Below are 18,611 nucleotides of genomic sequence, written 5' to 3'. Positions count from 1 at the left end.
TCTGATACACACCTAACCTATAATCCACTGCACTTTTATTTTTAAATCACGTGTCAAGAAGAAACTATTCCCACCTAGGAATCCTTTTAGTGAGATTTGACTAATCAGATTACGTATTGACGTAAAGCTATCCCTGCATTACGCTGGTTGGTCATAAATACAAACCGTCTTTTTACCTTGTGTTTTGCAATAGGCCTTTGTACGTACAAGGCTCATGTGATACATGGGATAATCACATTTCTGAATTGTGACAAAATAACTGTAGGCCTATGGCAATTATTATCATATTGGGATGTCAAATCATTCCAACGAAGATTCAGAGGAGGACGAGGAGGAGGGAGATGGAGGAAGAGGGAAATATGTTTCTATTGTGAAATTTTTTTCTCTGGTTTCATACCAGGTAGGCTACGTTTTCTAAGTTATCATTTAGCATTTCCAAATACTCACATTTCTATTGCCAAAAAAGATACCCTATAAAAACATAAATGAGTCCTATTTTATCTTTATTTACATCGTCTTCTGAATTTGGGGGCGCTTTGTACTGTATCAGGGCGACTGTTGAGATTTATATGTACACTAGATGGCGCTCTAAGTATTTCGGATACAGTTTTACTTTAAGTGGTTTGACAAAATCATCATCATATTGCGACACCATCTGCAGCTACCGTGGGAATGTAGTTTTTAACAGTGACAACTCCAAATAGGTGTTGTTTACATAGTCAAATATTGTCTTACGAACAATGTATCGGAAGTGTAATTTGGTTCGGTCGATATCTAGCTCACCGGTTATTTCATACGTCTGATATTATGGACATATTTGGGCGTTTTGTTGTGAATTTGCTCTTCCGGGGTACTAGCCAGTCAGGTAGCTAGCTAGTTAGCTAAATTACTCAACTAGTGTCACTTCAGTGAAATGTGTTTCTTGTGACACAACGGAAACATAATTTCACAGTGGTTCACAACCAAGAGTTGGTCCTTTATTGTCGTGTTAATCGAAGGCCCGTCTTATACAGGATTCCTCCGGAATTTGGCCTGCTTTCGAAGAGTCGCGATGCTGAACGTCCCATCCCAGTCGTTCCCTGCAGCCAGCTCTCAGCAGCGTGTTGCTCCAGCCGGTCAGTCCGGCAGGAACAAGGTACTGTACCGGTAGCTGACGACATGATTGTTGTGTGAGAGTCATGCCTATATATCATTGTTACATAATGTTGATGACCCATCAGGGAGTTAAACTATTGTGGTCCTACTATGTGAATGTTCTGTGGCCCAATTTTTATATTGAGTTAGAAGACCCTGTCTGCCAAGTCAACCCTAAATTGATTGTCATCATGCCACACCCTTTGAATAAAGATAAAGACCTGTCTCTTGCCAACACATTACTCTTTACTGTACTGTAAGGCTGTGTTATCATGATGCCACCTGTGCTGACTGTGAGGGCTGCTCTTCCATGTTGTTTCAGGTAGCATTGAAGCCTGGCCACAGTCTGATGGACTGGATCCGTGTGGCTAAGAGTGGCCGGGATCTGACAGGGCTGAGAGGGAGACTCATAGACGTCACAGAGGAGGAGCTGCAGAAACACAACACACAGGACGACTGCTGGACCTGCATACGAGGTGACAGAAGCTAGCCCTGTACTGTTTACACACACACACACACACACACACACACACACACAATACTGGTCTTGGCGTTTCGCAGGTTTTTGTTTAAGCTCAGTACTAACACACCAGATTCAACTAATCAAGGGCTCAATGCCTCTCCAGGGCTAGAGTTGGCGAAACTGGGCTATTACTTAAATTGTTCAGGAAAATAAATGTGAAAACTACACACACACACACACACATACACAGTAGCTGCATACTATCTGTACACAATTCTGTCTCTTCTTTCCACCTTCCATAGGCCTAATTGAGTGATTCCTCACGAAACTCAGACAAACGAAATACCATGATTTTTGAGATTTTCACAAAATGTAATCCATAGAATAGTTCTTTCGAGGAATGATTGTGTTTTACATTTGTATCTAAAAGCATAACTGAGAAATAGTTCACCAAAGGTGGCAAATTTGTTAAATTTTTCCTTACCCAGGCTTCCTTTAAGACCCAATCATGTTTAACCTGTAGATGCTATAATACAAAGCAAAAATGTGTTTCATATGAAGCTTTACCACTTGCTCTGTAATATGAGTAGTATTTTGATTTCACAAAAACATTTCTTACATTAATTTATGAATATTGAAACATACAACATGAATATAGAAAATATGTTTAAAAATGCAATATATTGTTGAACATTATATACTCTACCGACAAATCAAAGTTCCAGGCTGGGATATCTGCCAGTTTTAAAGTTATTGCCCTTTTTTTAACACATACATTTGCATAGTTCAGCAATGTAACCAATCAAAGCTCTCCTTTTACTTGTATTGTTACACATCCTGCAAATCACCAGCAGAGGGTGACCATTTTGAATCCATTTTCACATTCACTCTGTTGTTAATGCATACAAATTGGATCATAACTCTTAAAGTAGCAGAGATCCCACTCTGGAACTTTGCTAAGCCTGTAGAGTATATTATCTTCAACCATATATTAAAACATTTGGCAATTTCAATATCATTTTTATATATTTGTCAATATTCATAAATTAATGTAAAGAAAAAGTTATTGAAATAGAAATACTACTAATTTTACAGAGAAAGCAGTATAGCTTCATATGACACCAATGTTTGCTTTGTAGCACCTACAGATGAAACACTATGGAGTCTTAAAGGAGGCCTAAGTTAGGCCATAATGTCATAATATGCCAACTTTGATAAATCAATTCTCAATTATACTTTTAAATACAAATGTCAAATGTATGTCAACAATCCTTCCTCCAAAGGACTATTATATGGATTACATTTAGTGAAAATCCCCTAAATCATGGTATTGTATTGTCTGGGTTTCATGAGGAATCACTTTCGTGAGGAATCTAGCACATTTCATCCTCTAATTTCCCCATGTGCGTCATTGAGATGAAATGCACTCATTGGTAGTCATGGAGTGGGTTCCTTTGTCTAAGGACATTGAGCAATAAAGCGTAATTGAATTTGCTGTGACTAGGTCTCTGTGCACTTCTTCTGATTCACTCACTCCTTCCCTCCCTCTGTGTACCTCTCTTTCTTTCTTTCTTCCCTCCCTATACCTCTCTCTCACACAAACTTATACACTCACAGATGCATGGCACACAGCAGGAACCTTTTTATGACTTATTTGACAATCAGTCCTTAATACAACAAATAACAACACCCGACAGCAGCATTAGGTTGTAGAGAATAAATATGGAGTTACACAACCGTATGCTGATGCCATTATCGTCATAATAATATAATAATATAATATGCCATTTAGCAGACGCTTTTATCCAAAGCGACTTACAGTCATGTGTGCATACATTTTTACGTATGGGTGGTCCCGGGGATCGAACCCACTACCCTGGCGTTACAAGCGCCATGCTCTACCAATTGAGCTACATATTTGTTGATCGCACTCATCAGCACTCCCATAGGGATATGTTATGAAGGCATTACCTAACCAATTTAATATCAGTAGGCTGTAAGACAGTTATTGGCAATTGTATACACAAATGAAGGTTCCCTGTGGTAGACACACCTCCTCCTCTCATACAGTGTTTCCATTGGGACTGTCTGTTTTCAGGGTCAGTGACTCACTCGGCTACAGCGTGGCCATGTGCTTGTGTTGGGAGGATAATGTTGTGTTTGTTGGGATAATATGTTTGAGTAGTGCATGTGTCTTTATGTTGTGAGAAGGCTTTCAATAGAAAGCGTTGGAGGCTGGGTCAACTCCCCCTCAATACCATACATTACAATGTGTATAGTTCAATAATTGTTCAAGCATAGTTCAATCATAGTTTAATCATTCATAACCATTTCTTTGAATGTATTGGCTGAATTCACTGTTATGTTTGTCGGTGTGAGTGGGCCCACATACCTGTAGACTGACTGTACACTGAGTATACAAAACATTAAGAACACCTGCTCTTTCCATGACATAGCTTTCACCTGGTCAGTCTATGATCCCTTATTGATGTCACTTGTTAAATCTACTTCAATCAGTGTAGATGAAGGGGAGGAGGCAGGTTAAAGAAGGATTTTTAAGCCTTGAGAAAGTTGAGACATGGATTGTGTATGTGTGCCATTCAGAGGGAGAATGGGCAAGACAAAATATTTAAGTGCCTTTGAACGGGGTATGGTAGTAGGTGCCAGGCGCACCGGTTTGTGCCAAGAACTGCAACGCTGCTGGATTTTTCACGCTCAACAGTTTCTGTGTGTATCAAGAATTGTCCACCACCCAAAGGATATCCATCCAACTTGACACAACTGTGGGAAGCATTGGAGTCAACATGGGCCAGCATCCCTGTGGAACGTTTTCGACATGTTGTAGAGTTCATGCCCTGACAAATTGAGGCTGTTCTGGGGGTAAAATGTTGCAACTCAATATTAGGAAGGTGTTCCTAATGTTTGGTATACTCAGTAATTTGTCACACCTCTTTCAGGACATGTTATACGTCAGTTGGGCTATTGGGTGATGACTTTTGGGAGCCACCATCCCTCCAATGCTGGTCATTTCCTACACGAGTTAGCCCTAATATACAGATCTTTAAAACATTTTGTATTGTGAATTGCTTATATGTTTTTGTTCTTTCTTTTGTTGCATTTTGTGAGTATTTTGTGAATAAATACTATTATTTCCTGTGTGTCTCAGGCATGGTTTATAATGTGAGCCCCTACATGGAGTTCCACCCTGGAGGAGAAGAGGAACTTATGAAGGCAGCTGGGATAGACGGAACAGACCTTTTTGACCAGGTCAGCTCTCATTGGACTTTCCCGAGTTAAAGGACAATCTTGCAAGTTCACATGTTAAAACACACAAGTTCAAAACATTAAAGCCATGATGTGTGTGATGATGCCGTGCTTGTCTAAGCTCTCTTGCTCACATTCTCCCTGTCTGCCCTTGTCCCTGTATCTGTGGCCATATGAGCAGGTCCACAGGTGGGTAAACTATGAGTCCATGCTAAAGGAGTGTCTGGTAGGGAGGATGGCTGTGAAGGCCAGCACTGCTCTCAAAGGTACAGTAACACACAATCCCTCTGTCTCAGGACTTTAATGTACCATATTTTCTCTTTCATGCAGGATGTTTTTTGAGACTTTCTTATTTGTCTCCACAGCTCAATCGGTGACAAAGGACAGCATCACTCATTTGAATGGTAATGTACAAACGAATAATAAGAATAGTGAACAAAACACGTGATTGTTCTGTATTGTCTTGTATTTGTGTGTGGGTGTTCTATATCACGTGTGGCTGAAATCAGAGTCCTTAATCTTGTCTCCCTCTCCTCAGGTCTAGCCCCTCCTCCCCCCACCTCCATGCTCCCTCCTGCTTTCCTCACCCCTCCCTCACCCTCCTCATCACTGCAACCCTCAGCCGCCCCGCCACCACCCCAACCCAAAGACGCCCGGCCCAGGTACGCTCACAAAACAACAAGAAGAACTGTTATGATATTGAGAATGGTGACACAGACTGGATGATGTGAAGTATGATAGATGGATATGAGCAGGTAATGAACATACTGTATCTGTATATTGTTTTTTTTAGGTATGACTGGTTTCAAACTGATGTCACGGTCAATATTGTGGTTTACACCAAACGGAAGGTAAACAGCCCCACTTTGCAATTTTTAAATGGGCATTTTTAAAATGAGGTTTGAATGAAATGTGAGCCAGAACGGGCACTAGTTGTTCTTTAACCTCTCCTCTCTCCCCCCCTCTTTTCTCTCCTCTCTTTCCCCCGTCTCCCTTATTTTCTCTCCTCTCTTTTATCCTCTCTCAGCTCCCCAGCTCTGGCTGTACCATAGTTGACCTGCAAGATGGTGTTCTACGGGTGGAAGTTCTTCTGGGGAAAATGTCCTACGTGCTGTGTCAACGTAAGTCGCAGCTTCCTTTGATACAACATTGTGACTGTTTTCTGACATGAGTTGTCGTAGCCGCCTCTTTCAATCTCCTTTCTTTTATCCATCTATTACAGCCATACTCTCATTCTCTCATTCTTTCTAACCATCCTGTACTAGGGGTGTGAACGTTTAAATGAAATTGGGATCGTTAACTGAAAAACCATGTTTATTATTATATATCTTTCTTATTTCCTCCCATAAAATTTAAATCACAGTGCAGTTATCACACTTAGCACTAACAGGTCCCGATCATCATCATAAAGGGAACATTTTAAATTAAAGAAATACCTAACAAAACAATGCTGTAAAGTTAGTAGGAGGAGATATGCATCTTTCGAATGATTTGCCACGGATATAAAGCGCTCTGCACTTCATTCGTCGTTAACAGTTGGAAAAATGGCAGAGAGTGAGACAGGGAAGTGACAGCAGCAAAGTCCTGTATGGCAATACTTTGAGAAGTTAAATGAGAAGGTGATGAAACGCAAACTTTCCGAGGTGAAATTGAGCTACAGTGGCAGTACAGGTGCAGTGCTTAACCATCTGAAAGGGAGGCACCTTGACACCCAAGCCGTTTCTGGCAGCAGCAGTGCAGGCCCCCAACAACAGACATTAGACTCTTCAGTCTTCACACGAAAGAAGTGCGATAAGAGACGGAGTGAGAAAATCACAGCGCTGATTACAGAAATGATTGCAGTTGATGTGCAGCCATTTTCAATGGTAGAGGATGTCGGCTTCAATGCCTTAATGGCATATCTAGAACCATACTACAAGATTTACATTTACATTTAAGTCATTTAGCAGATGCTCTTATCCAGAGTGACTTACAGGGGCAATTAGGGTTAAGTGCCTTGCTCAAGGGCACATCGACAGATTTTTCACCTAGTCGGCTCGGGGATTAGAACCAGCGACCTTTCGGTTACTGGCACAATGCTCTTAACCACTAAGCTACCTGCCGCCCCATGTCGAAAAACCATGTTGAAAAACCATGATTGCCCAGATGGACAAATTGTACAATGATTGCTCTGCAAGTACAAAGCGCGAGCTGTTTTCTATTTGATTTGTCTTTCTCCCTCTCCTCCTGATGCATGCCGCTTCTCATACTAAGCCCCCTGTCACTCAAGGAGTGAGCAGTTGCTCGACCACATGAGTCACGAGCACTTTCTTGCCATTCACTCTGCTGTCTGCATGGTCAAATACAGTGCCTTGCAAAAGTATTCATCCACCTTGGCGTTTTTCCTATTTTGTTGCATTACAACCTGTAATTTAAATTGATTTTTATTTGGATTTCATGTAATCGACATACACAAAATAGTCCAAATTGGTGAAGTGGAATGAAAAAAATAACTTGTTTCAAAAAATTCTAAAAAAACATATGTATTCACCCCCTTTGCTATGAAGCCCCTAAATAAGATCTGGTGCAACCAATTACCTTCAGAAGTCACATAATTAGTTAAATGAAGTCCACCTGTGTGCAATCTAAGTGTCACATGATCTCAGTATATATACACCTGTTATGAAAGGCCCCAGAGTCTGCAACATCACTAAGCAAGGGGCACCACCAAGCAAGCGGCACCATGAAGACCAAGGAAAGAATATGGCACCACAACAAACCTGCCAAGAGAGGGCCGCCCACCAAAACTCACGGACTAGGCAAGGCGGGCATTAATCAGAGAGGCAACAAAGATAACCCTGAAGGAGCTGCAAAGCTCCACAGCGGAGATTGGAATATCTGTCCATAGGACCACTTCAAGCCGTACACTCCACAGAGCTGGGCTTTACGGAAGCGTGGCCAGAAAAAAGCCATTGCTTAAAGAAAAAAATAAGCAAACACGTTTGGTGTTCGCCAAAAGGCATGTGGGAAACTCCCCAAACATATGGAAGAAGGTACTCTGGTCAGATGAGACTAAAATTGAGCTTTCTGGCCATCAAGGAAAAACGCTATGTCTGGCGCAAACCCAACACCTCTCATCACCCGAGAACACCATCCCCACAGTGAAGCATGGTGGTGGCAGCATCATGCTGTGGGGATGTTTTTCATCTGCAGGGACTGGGAAACTTTTCAGAATTGAAGGAAAGATGGATGGCGCTAAAAAGAGGGAAATTCTTGAGGGAAACCTGTTTCAGTCTTCCAGAGATTTGAGACTGGGACGGAGTTTCACCTTCCAGCAGGACAATGACCCTAAGCATACTGCTAAAGCAACACTCGCGTGGTTCAAGGGGAAACATTTAAATGTCTTTGTATCGCCTAGTCAAAGCCCAGACCTCAATCCAATTGAGAATCTGTAGTATGACTTAAAGATTGTTGTACACCAGCGGAACCCATCCAACTTGAAGGAGCTGAAGCAGTTTTGCCTTGAGGAATGGGCAAAAATCCCGGTGGCTAGATGTGCCAAGCTTATAGAGACATACCCCAAGAGACTTTGCCGCTGTAATTGCTGCAAAAGGTGGCTCTACCAAGTATTGACTTTGGGGGGGGGGGTCTCCCTCTCAGTTTTCAGGTCTCCCTCTCAGTTTTGCCCCTAAGACCCTCACAAACTTTTACAGATGCACAATTGAGAGCATCCTGTTGGGCTGTATCACCGCCTGGTACGGCAACTGCACCGCCCACAACCACAGGGCTTTCCAGAGGGTGGTGCGGTCGACCAACGCATCCCCGGGGGCACACTGCCTGCCCTCCAGGACACCTACATTACCCAATGTCACAGGAAGGCCAAAAAGTTCAAGGACATCAACCACCCGAGCCACGGCCTGTTCACCCCGCTGTCATCCAGAGGGTGAGGTCAGTACAGGTGCATCAAAGCTGGGACCGAGAGACTGAAAAACAGCTTCTATCTCAAGGCCATCAGACTGTTAAATAGCCATCACTAGCTGGCTACCACCCGGTTACTCTACCCTGCACCTTAGAGGCTGCTGCCCTATATACATAGACATGGAATCACTGGCCACTTTAATAATGGAACACTAGTCACTTTAATAATGTCTACATACTGCTTTACTCATCACTCATATGTATATACAGTATTCTAGTCAATGCCACTCCAACATTGCTCGTCCTAATATTTAGATATTTCTTAATTCCAATTTTTTTACTTTTAGATTTGTGTATTGTTGTGAAATGTTAGATACTACTGCACTGTTGGAGCTAGGAACACAATCATTTTGCTACACCCGCAATAACATCTGCTAAAAATGTGTATGTGACCAATATATTTTTTAATGTTGTTGTTGTGTGGAACGAACAGCTGACTGAAGACGGACGGCCGGGCATTTGTGCGGTTGAGTCTGTTTCTGCCGTAACATGGACTCTTAACAACGTGATGAAACTTTGTTGCTCCTTGCTGAAACATGCACAGTGTTGTAGCAAATGAGTCTTTGGTTGCCTAGGCAACGACCCTTCCCTGCAGCTGCACACATCAGCACATGCAGTCAGGAGCGGAGCGGAGAGGAGAGGAGGAGAAAACAAAAAACGTTTTTTTCCCCCATTATTATAATTTTTTGGTATTCTAACCGTTATTACGGTGACCATGGTCATTTTGGTTGGCCAATTATTGTCATCCAAAGTTCCATGACCATCACAGCCCTAGTCCATTATCAGCTTTAATTATATTGTTGAGTTCCCTCAGAGCTTATTTTTCCATCTGTGTTCCAGCCTGCCAGAGGACTTGACACCATTAAACTCTCTATATCGCTCTATCTCTATCCCCCTCTGTCTGTCTCTCTCTCCCTCTCTTTCTGTCTCTATCTCTCTGTAAAATGGGGACTTTTCTTGTGATTCATTTGATTATATTAATTTATGGTAAACAACTCACTAGGAGGCTCTCTTTTTCAGGTCTAGCCCAAGAAGTAGAGGGAAGCGTTGCTGGTAAGTAGAACATTCATGGTCTGATGTCTTTTCATAAGCTAAAGCTGACAAACTATTTAACGTTTTCCAACTCCCTCCCTCCCATCTTTCTCTCTCTCTCTCTCCTCTCTCTCTCTCTCTCTCTCTCTCTCTCTCTCTCTCTCTCTCTCTCTCTCTCTCTCTCTCTCTCTCTCTCTCTCTCTCTCTCTCTCTCTCTCTCTCTCTCTCTCTCTCTCTCTCTCTCTCTCTCTCTCTCTCTCTCTCTCTCTCTCTCTCTCTCTCTCTCTCTCTCTCTCTCTCTCTCTCTCTCTCTCTCTCTCTCTCTCTCTCTCTCTCTCTCTCTCTCTCTCTCTCTCTCTCTCTCTCTCTCTCTCTCTCTCTCTCTCTCTCTCTCTCTCTCTCTCTCTCTCTCTCTCTCTCTCTCTCTCTCTCTCTCTCTCTCTCTCTCTCTCTCTCTCTCTCTCTCTCTCTCTCTCTCTCTCTCTCTCTCTCTCTCTCTCTCTCTCTCTCTCTCTCTCTCTCTCTCTCTCTCTCTCTCTCTCTCTCTCTCTCTCTCTCTCTCTCTCTCTCTCTCTCTCTCTCTCTCTCTCTCTCTCTCTCTCTCTCTCTCTCTCTCTCTCTCTCTCTCTCTCTCTCTCTCTCTCTCTCTCTCTCTCTCTCTCTCTCTCTCTCTCTCTCTCTCTCTCTCTCTCTCTCTCTCTCTCTCTCTCTCTCTCTCTCTCTCTCTCTCTCTCTCTCTCTCTCTCTCTCTCTCTCTCTCTCTCTCTCTCTCTCTCTCTCTCTCTCTCTCTCTCTCTCTCTCTCTCTCTCTCTCTCTCTCTCTCTCTCTCTCTCTCTCTCTCTCTCTCTCTCTCTCTCTCTCTCTCTCTCTCTCTCTCTCTCTCTCTCTCTCTCTCTCTCTCTCTCTCTCTCTCTCTCTCTCTCTCTCTCTCTCTCTCTCTCTCTCTCTCTCTCTCTCTCTCTCTCTCTCTCTCTCTCTCTCTCTCTCTCTCTCTCTCTCTCTCTCTCTCTCTCTCTCTCTCTCTCTCTCTCTCTCTCTCTCTCTCTCTCTCTCTCTCTCTCTCTCTCTCTCTCTCTCTCTCTCTCTCTCTCTCTCTCTCTCTCTCTCTCTCTCTCTCTCTCTCTCTCTCTCTCTCTCTCTCTCTCTCTCTCTCTCTCTCTCTCTCTCTCTCTCTCTCTCTCTCTCTCTCTCTCTCTCTCTCTCTCTCTCTCTCTCTCTCTCTCTCTCTCTCTCTCTCTCTCTCTCTCTCTCTCTCTCTCTCTCTCTCTCTCTCTCTCTCTCTCTCTCTCTCTCTCTCTCTCTCTCTCTCTCTCTCTCTCTCTCTCTCTCTCTCTCTCTCTCTCTCTCTCTCTCTCTCTCTCTCTCTCTCTCTCTCTCTCTCTCTCTCTCTCTCTCTCTCTCTCTCTCTCTCTCTCTCTCTCTCTCTCTCTCTCTGCTGGTACAGTCCTGACAGCCTGTGCTGTGGGGAAGATTGAGGTCAGCATGCGTAAAGCGGCCAAAGGAAAGTGGGAGGAGCTTGGTCAACCACTGGAATTCCATCATTCTCTTTTCAGGAAGAAAGATCGAGGTATGAATAGGGGCTCTTTTCCAATACGTCTTTCCTTGATTCCTCACGGCCTCACTCCTCACCTTCTTCTCAAAATGCGTTTTGAGGAGGCAAGGAGAGAGGAAGTGAGGAATCGAGAAAAGACTAAAGAAAGACCCAGGATGCCATTTCAGACACATCCAAATAAATGTTTATCCATCTGTCTTATCTTCTGAATTGATTTTATTACATTCCCATATTAACCAAAATCACATGTCAGTTATTCACTCTCTCTCTCTGCAGCGATCTTCTACAGGGAGTGTATGTTAGTTTCTAAGACAGAGGTCACACATGACACATGGGTGTTCCGGTTACAGCTCCCTCTAGGGACGCTCATGCACGTGCCTGTTGGGAAACACATCTACCTCAAGGCCCTCATCCAAGGTAAGGGCTAGCCTATAGATCCATGCTAATGCTACATCTGGGCTAGCGCTAATCCCATAGCAGCCCATGTGGTCCATTGCTAGTGCTTATGCTATCCTACATGTGTAGACAGTGAGGTGGTGAAGCCCTACACGCCGGTCGAGGAAACACTGGTACCAGCTACACAGGACTCTACACAGGGGACCGCAGCCACTGACGTCTTCCTCATGATCAAAGTCTACCCAGATGGAGTGTTGACTCCACACCTAAACAACCTCAACATCGGTAAGTCTGAGGCCACCACTAACCCTCCCGGTTACAGCTAAGTGGGTTGATCAAATCACATTTTATTTATCACTTGCGCCGAATACAACTGATGTAGACTTTACAGTGAAATGCTTGCTTACGAACCTTTCACAACGATGCAGAGTTTAAAATAAAAAATTAATAAAATAATAGTTACTAACATGAGGAATAAAATAAAACACACAAGAATGGAGCTATACACAGGGAGTACCAGTACCAGATCATGGAACTTGTGGTGGATATATACATGAAGGCAGGGTAAAGTGACACGGCATCCGGATAGATAATAATAATAATAATAGTAATAATAATACAAAATAAATAAATATAAGGTTGTTAGTGAGTGGGTTGTGTGGGTGCGTGCGTGCATTTGTTTCTGTGTGTGTAAATGTATGTCTGTGTTCATGTGCTGTGTGTTCATATGTAGGTGGAATATTAATATATAGAGGTCAAGTGTATTTGTTTTATAATGGGCTACTACTTCATCCTAGCCATGTGTAGGCGTAGGCTGTACACAGTCAATTGGCTTGTGTGTGAGGTGTACAGCAGCATACGTCAATCTGCAGGTGGTTTAGCTGCGCTGTGGAATACTAATGTCTTAGATAAGTGAGCAAGGTAGGCACCAACAACAACATCAAAATAAAATAAAAATAGCACGTGAGAAACCGGAGGTAAGGCTATTTTTCTTCCAACCAGGATTGATTAGATGACCTTTTTGTTTACCATAAACGAATCTACATGTTTGCCTGCTGCATACACAAGTAGACTAGGTGCCTGACCGAAGTTGTTGACTCCTGTGCGTCGATAAAAAAAAAAAAACTCTAACAAGCATTTATTTTAATTATGATAGGGTACTGCATTTAGATGACCGTTAGTAATAACATGATTATGACATCAACATTCAAAGGTGCAAGGACTATACTCTTACCATTGTGATTAGGGATATTGTTATGATTAATAGGTGCACTTTGCACTTCTATTCTCATTATGTATTTTGAGTATTAAATGTCAAATGTTACAAGTAGTTAGGGCTGGCACAATTATCGTATAATCGTGTAACAAACAATTATGGACAATTATGTACTTTGATATTCAAGTAGATAATAGCATTTTTTAAGTTTTACATGAAGTGGGTACATTTGGTAGTCATTTTACGAGCAGAACGGCGCGGTCGGGAGGAGAAGCTTCATTTCCAAAAGTTCCAAGTGGTAAACAAACCATTTGTTTTTGAGATAGGGGTGTCACCAATGCTGTGTTGTATTTATTAGGTATGCATTACAAGCTGAAAACATTTTCCATCAAAAATGACAATTATGACAATAACTGTGTCCATTTGCATGACAATTAATCGTTACCAAAATTCTATAATCGTCACAGCCCTAGTTAGACCCTATCTTTTCTCCTCATCTCTCTCTCTCTCTCTCTCTCTCTCTCTCTCTCTCTCTCTCTCTCTCTCTCTCTCTCTCGCTCTCGCTCTCGCTCTCTCTCTTATTCATACATCAGCAGAAGCAGGCACTATTCAGATAAATCAATTACAGGGGGGAGATTGCTCAGCTCCCAAACAGGATTGATGGTGTAATTAGTTTCTATTTAAAGACTCATAAACAGGTCATTTTATCTCATCTATCCTCCTGACCACTTCTCAGAGTCCAGCCTTATACATAGTCAGGGCCAGAATATAACCCATCTTTCCTTTCCTTTCCACCCCCAATGAATCGGATTTCCTGGCCTTTGTCTTGTGTCTTGTCCTCTTAACAGTGGAATCAATACATATCTAAATCCATGACCTTCTCCTTCCTGGAAAAGTCATTGTCCTACCAGTCCATCTGCACAGAAGTGGACAGGAAATATAGACGCTTCTGTCTCTATCTTTCTGTGTAAACTACGCTCACTGACAGGGCATAGTTTATTGTGATTGTCCTCATCTGGCCCCCATTACCTGAATATTTCCTAGTGTTGTGCTTGTGTGCACGTGAACTTGCGCACGTGTGTGTCTGGTTGCCGGGTGATGCAGGCCCAGCTGCAACATTGGGACAGATGGAAGATGTTTAGTTCCCAGTCAGTCATTTAAAGAAGAAAAACCGTCTCCATTATAACGGTACCATGTGCCTTTCACTGATATACATTACATCTAGATAACACCTAATAACAAAAAGTAGCTGGACAGTACAAACAGAAACATAATGTAAGAGGAAATTGATAGCTGATGGTAGGAAATGAACAGACACTGTGTTCTGTATTCATTATTCAAGCTATCCTGATTTGTACTCATTTTCTATTGCCATCTGTTTTTGCTTATTCTTGTGTTTGTGTGGTTTCTCAGCTTAATGGTTTCCTTCTCTCCTCTTCCCTGGTTGCCTAGGTGACCACCTGTCTGTCAGCAGCCCGGATGGTCCGTTCAGTCTCCGCCTCCTGCGTGAGGTCACTCACCTCTACCTGTTAGCAGCTGGCACGGGGTTCACGCCCATGGCTCGGGTGATCCGATTGGCCCTCCAGGACCTGGGCTCACTCAGGTGAAATACGCTGTCATGGCTCCACCCAAAAACAACCCCTACTATAGCCCCTTCCCCCTAAGCACTTGATATGAAATAATTGGATGGGTATAAGCAGTATGGAAAATATTCTGCCTATCCTGTCAATATATACTACTATATTGTGGATGATCTCTTTCTTTCAGATATTTTATTCAGAGTATTTCATTTATACTTGTGACTAAATAGAAACTGAAGGAGGCTATACTCTGATTTACTCCTGTGTTATTGCATGGCTGTCATTGTTCTCTTTCTAAGGATTTGTGTACATTGTAAAGGGCAAGGTAGTTCTGACGGCATTAGATGTTTGTGTGTTCTAGGAAAACCAAGCTGATGTTCTTCAACCGACAAGAAAGAGACATCCTGTGGCACTTTGAACTTGACAGCCTCGCTGCTAAAGATGAGAGGTGTGTACGGTTGCACTGTGTGTTCGTATTGAGGGTGGTCATTATGAGGCTGGCTGCGTTAGATGTCAGTAAGACTGACCCTCTGTGGTGAATCTGATCATTAGCGTGTGTGTGTTCTTGCCCGCTCCAGATGTCTATAATTGCATGTCTTCATGGTGTGTGAATACTCCCCAACATCACCTTTGATCACATCATTACCATATTGACTACATTACCTGTGAAGCAGCATTAACACATGCATGTACTCTACATCTAGTCTTGCCGCTAGGCAGAGAATGTTCTCTCTCTTGATCTCTATGGTTACTCAGAGTGTACAGTATGTTCTGATGACCCGTCTGTCAATTGGTAAGGCAGAAGATACATTTTCGTTTCTTACATTCTATGGTTTCAGGTGGAGTATGTTCTGTCAGAACTGTGTGATAGGTTCTATTCTGCTCTATTCTATGGTTCCAGGTTCCAGGTGTAGTATGTTCTGTCAGAACCATGCGATAGGTTCTATTCTGCTCTATTCTATGGTTTCAGGTGGAGTATGTTCTGTCAGAACCATGCGATAGGCTCTATTCTGCTCTATTCTATGGTTCCAGGTTCCAGGTGGAGTATGTTCTGTCAGAGCCATGTGATGGATGGACAGGCAGGAAGGGGCGAGTTGAGGCCTCCATGCTGACTGACTTCCTGGTTAGGCCTGAGGGCTCAAAGGTCTTTGTGTGTGTGTGTGGCCCCTCAGCCTTCACCGAGCTGACTGTGGGGTGAGTGACACTCCACACCCCTCTACACACTCCAGTTAGGCATTTACATTTCTAAATGTAGAACCCATGCAGTATGTTTTTATGTTAATGTTGATGTAGTAGATTTAAGCCATTTCAGGTTATGCAGTGCAAGGAAGTTAACTTGTATAACATTGGTTAACTTTGGATTACTTTTCCCACCTTTAGGCTTTGTCTGAGTCCCCCTCTCACCTCTCTCAATCTCCCTCCTCTCTTTCTCAGGTTGGTGAGACAGTATTGTTTCAGTGACGAGGAGATTCATGCGTTCCAGGGCTGATTATGGAGTGTCAGACTCAGACCTGACATATCTCAACCTCACAGCCTGAGATGTCAATGGGACATTGTGTGAGAGCAACGTGTGTGTGTGTGAGAGAGAAGACACAGGGTGTGAGAGAGTGTGTGGGAGAAAATGGATGTTGTTAGGCCACCGGCCAATGTGTTTTTTGGAACAATGTCTTTCTATGCACTGTAGACTGAACTGATGGACCTGACTCCTGTGGTTAGCAGCGATGCCAGAGACCCACAGAGGCTCTTTGAGGCTGGAAGGAAAGCAGCTCTGTCTCTCTCTCTGTCTCTGTCTCTCGCTCTCTGTGTGTGTGTCTGCCTCACTCTCTCTGTCTCTCTCTCTGGTGCTTTGAAACACAGATGGACAGTCATTCTCTCTGGTCGCTAAGGACGTGACCGCTGGGCTCTCTGAGCTGGTGAATCACACACAAAGGATGAATGGCCAATTACCCAGCAGCACTGAACCCTCAGGTCAACATCCTCAGCTCACTGTCTGTCTCTCTCTGTACCAGAGTTCTTTGAACAGTCCTGTCCTTGTACACTCCTCTGCTCTGACCACAGAGAGAGAGGTCTGGGGTTGTTTATGAGAGGTCACTACCATGTCTTACATACTGTATCTCAACAACATCTCAATCTATCTCCCAGTCCACACACACCCGCTACATTGTGATGTTATCTTTGCTGTCGGTCCTCCCAAAAAGCAGGACTTTGTGAGCGTTTCATTAGTTCTGATCATTACATCTTCCTTTTGTTTAAGAAGTAATGAGAATTTCCAACCTGCTGTTGGCATATGAGACATCCTCCTACAGAGAGTTATTATTATTCAGCTAGTTGCTATGGCTGTGCTGCTGCTGTTGCCTCTGGTCTGTTCTGCAGCCTGTGGTTCTGTTTGAGAGAGACTGATGGTTAAGCAGACCAGTCTTCAGAATCAGTACATTTACTCTCTCTTTCTCTTGTCTCTCTCTTTTATCTCTTTCTTTCTCTCTCTCACAGGTTGATGTTGTAGTACTCACAGTAGGTGATACATACCAATGGGAATACATTATGCAATACATTACACACCTATGTAAATGTATTTAATTAATTAATTTAATTATATTTGTATTAAATGTATTTATTTAATTAATTCATTAATACCTAAAGCCCACAGTGATCTGATTTAAGTGCTTGGCGTTTGATGCAGTTAAATGATTCTAAAATGCGTCAGAGAACCCTTTATTCTCTCTCACTCTTGTGAAATACATGAGGTTGGTAAGACACCAACTAGATGTGCTGCTAAGTAATGCAGCTCACAATCATCCTGTTTTTTCCTCTTGGAACATCAAACTGCCAGACAGAACTATGTCAATCCTGCAGAGTTTGTCTAAGATGTAGCTCATCTATTAACCTAATGAGAGAGGCTCTTATCTGGACGATTCCAGCTGCAGTCAGTCCATCTGCCTCTTTACATGTATCCTTTCAGACATCATTACTGAGTCAATCTGGGTGAAAATGGAACGAAATGTCCATGAAATTCAAGTTGTGTTTTCATGAAGTCTAGGAGATGTCGTTTGGAGGAAGAGTCTTTTATATTGGACATTGGTATATAGAAAGGATGTCCATGCGATCTTCACCTTTTTACAATTTTTTCTCTAATTTGTACTCTGTAGGAAGGTACCATTTATAAACCTTACCCTGCGTGGTATTTACTTTTTAATAACATGAAAGTACATCATGTCATGGTAAATGTGTTCCTTTTTCACACAAAATGAATTGCAGCATTTCTTACCACTGAACATTACCAAGATCACACCTGTCAACGTAACACACATGGCCATGCTACGTGCAATACTATAACAGTTACACTTCTATGGATGAAGACTACTTGATGAAAGTACCAGTTTATTTTTGACAGGCGAAACAATGAGTGAAATGTCTTGGGTTCTGGTTATAAAGAAATACAGGAGCTGATTATTTAGATTGAGCTTCACTTGGTTTTGTAGCTCATCTAATCTTGATCTAACCAGATATATTTTAATGCATATCCAGCTTTGTACATCATGCACATTATAACTTAACATGTCAATCATATGAGCTGTCCTGAAGCAAATTAAAAGATGCACTAAACGTTTTTGTTGTGTTAAGATTTGGAGACCTGGTTGTATTGTGTTCAGTTGTTTCTGGCTGAAATGTACTACAGTAAATTCATTAATGAAATCCTTCACCTTAGGGAAGAGGCAATTCAAATGTGCAGGGGAATGATTCCACAACCACACCAGGAAGTAGAGGATTTTAAAGACTTACACTGAAAGACACATATGCAAAGCTTTAATTATCCAAGGAAAGATACACCCTGCGGTCTCTCTCATTCACTCACTGTGTCTCTGTCTGTCTCTGTCCCCCCATCTGCCCTCCGGACCCTCTACACACACACACAGAGTTATCTTAGTAAATCTCATCATGTTGGTGGCCAGCCCTTCCCTATAGGAATAGGTTCCCCACCCACTAGGCAATACGATGAAATTGCATGTCTTGGCAGA

General features: G+C 42.6%; 1 protein-coding gene across 2 annotated transcripts; it reads left to right on the top strand.

Moving 5' to 3' along the window:
• The first annotated feature begins 227 nt into the window (after positions 1-227).
• LOC121586007 (cytochrome b5 reductase 4) lies at positions 228-18,225 on the top strand. 2 transcript variants are annotated; one of them, XM_041902411.2, is made up of 17 exons: positions 228-400; positions 1,014-1,135; positions 1,457-1,610; positions 4,764-4,864; positions 5,043-5,127; positions 5,227-5,265; positions 5,400-5,523; positions 5,655-5,712; positions 5,889-5,982; positions 9,839-9,871; positions 11,296-11,418; positions 11,680-11,820; positions 11,929-12,084; positions 14,468-14,618; positions 14,957-15,043; positions 15,628-15,789; positions 16,030-18,225. In XM_041902411.2, exons 2-17 carry the CDS (start codon positions 1,052-1,054, stop codon positions 16,082-16,084), a joined length of 1,647 nt encoding a protein of 548 aa, XP_041758345.2. In that variant the 5' UTR covers positions 228-400; positions 1,014-1,051; the 3' UTR covers positions 16,085-18,225. The 2 variants fall into 2 exon arrangements, with proteins under 2 accessions (XP_041758345.2, XP_041758346.2); XM_041902412.2 differs by lacking the exon at positions 228-400 and having other exon boundaries at positions 661-1,135.
• The last annotated feature ends 386 nt before the right edge of the window (positions 18,226-18,611 follow it).

This window comes from Coregonus clupeaformis, unplaced genomic scaffold, assembly GCF_020615455.1.
Source record: "Coregonus clupeaformis isolate EN_2021a unplaced genomic scaffold, ASM2061545v1 scaf0071, whole genome shotgun sequence".
In the NCBI taxonomy this organism is placed as follows: domain Eukaryota; kingdom Metazoa; phylum Chordata; class Actinopteri; order Salmoniformes; family Salmonidae; genus Coregonus; species Coregonus clupeaformis.
Note: the sequence above shows the minus strand (reverse complement) of the source record. Positions and strands in the feature narration are given on the sequence as shown.

Excerpts from the sequence above, each read along its gene's own strand:
- LOC121586007 (XM_041902411.2), top strand. The coding sequence starts at position 1,052 with ATGCTGAACGTCCCATCCCAGTCGTTCCCTGCAGCCAGCTCTCAGCAG. Across the intron at positions 11,419-11,679 it reads TTTCAGGAAGAAAGATCGAG|CGATCTTCTACAGGGAGTGT; the intron begins GTATGAATAGGG and ends CTCTCTCTGCAG. Across the intron at positions 12,085-14,467 it reads CCTAAACAACCTCAACATCG|GTGACCACCTGTCTGTCAGC; the intron begins GTAAGTCTGAGG and ends CTGGTTGCCTAG.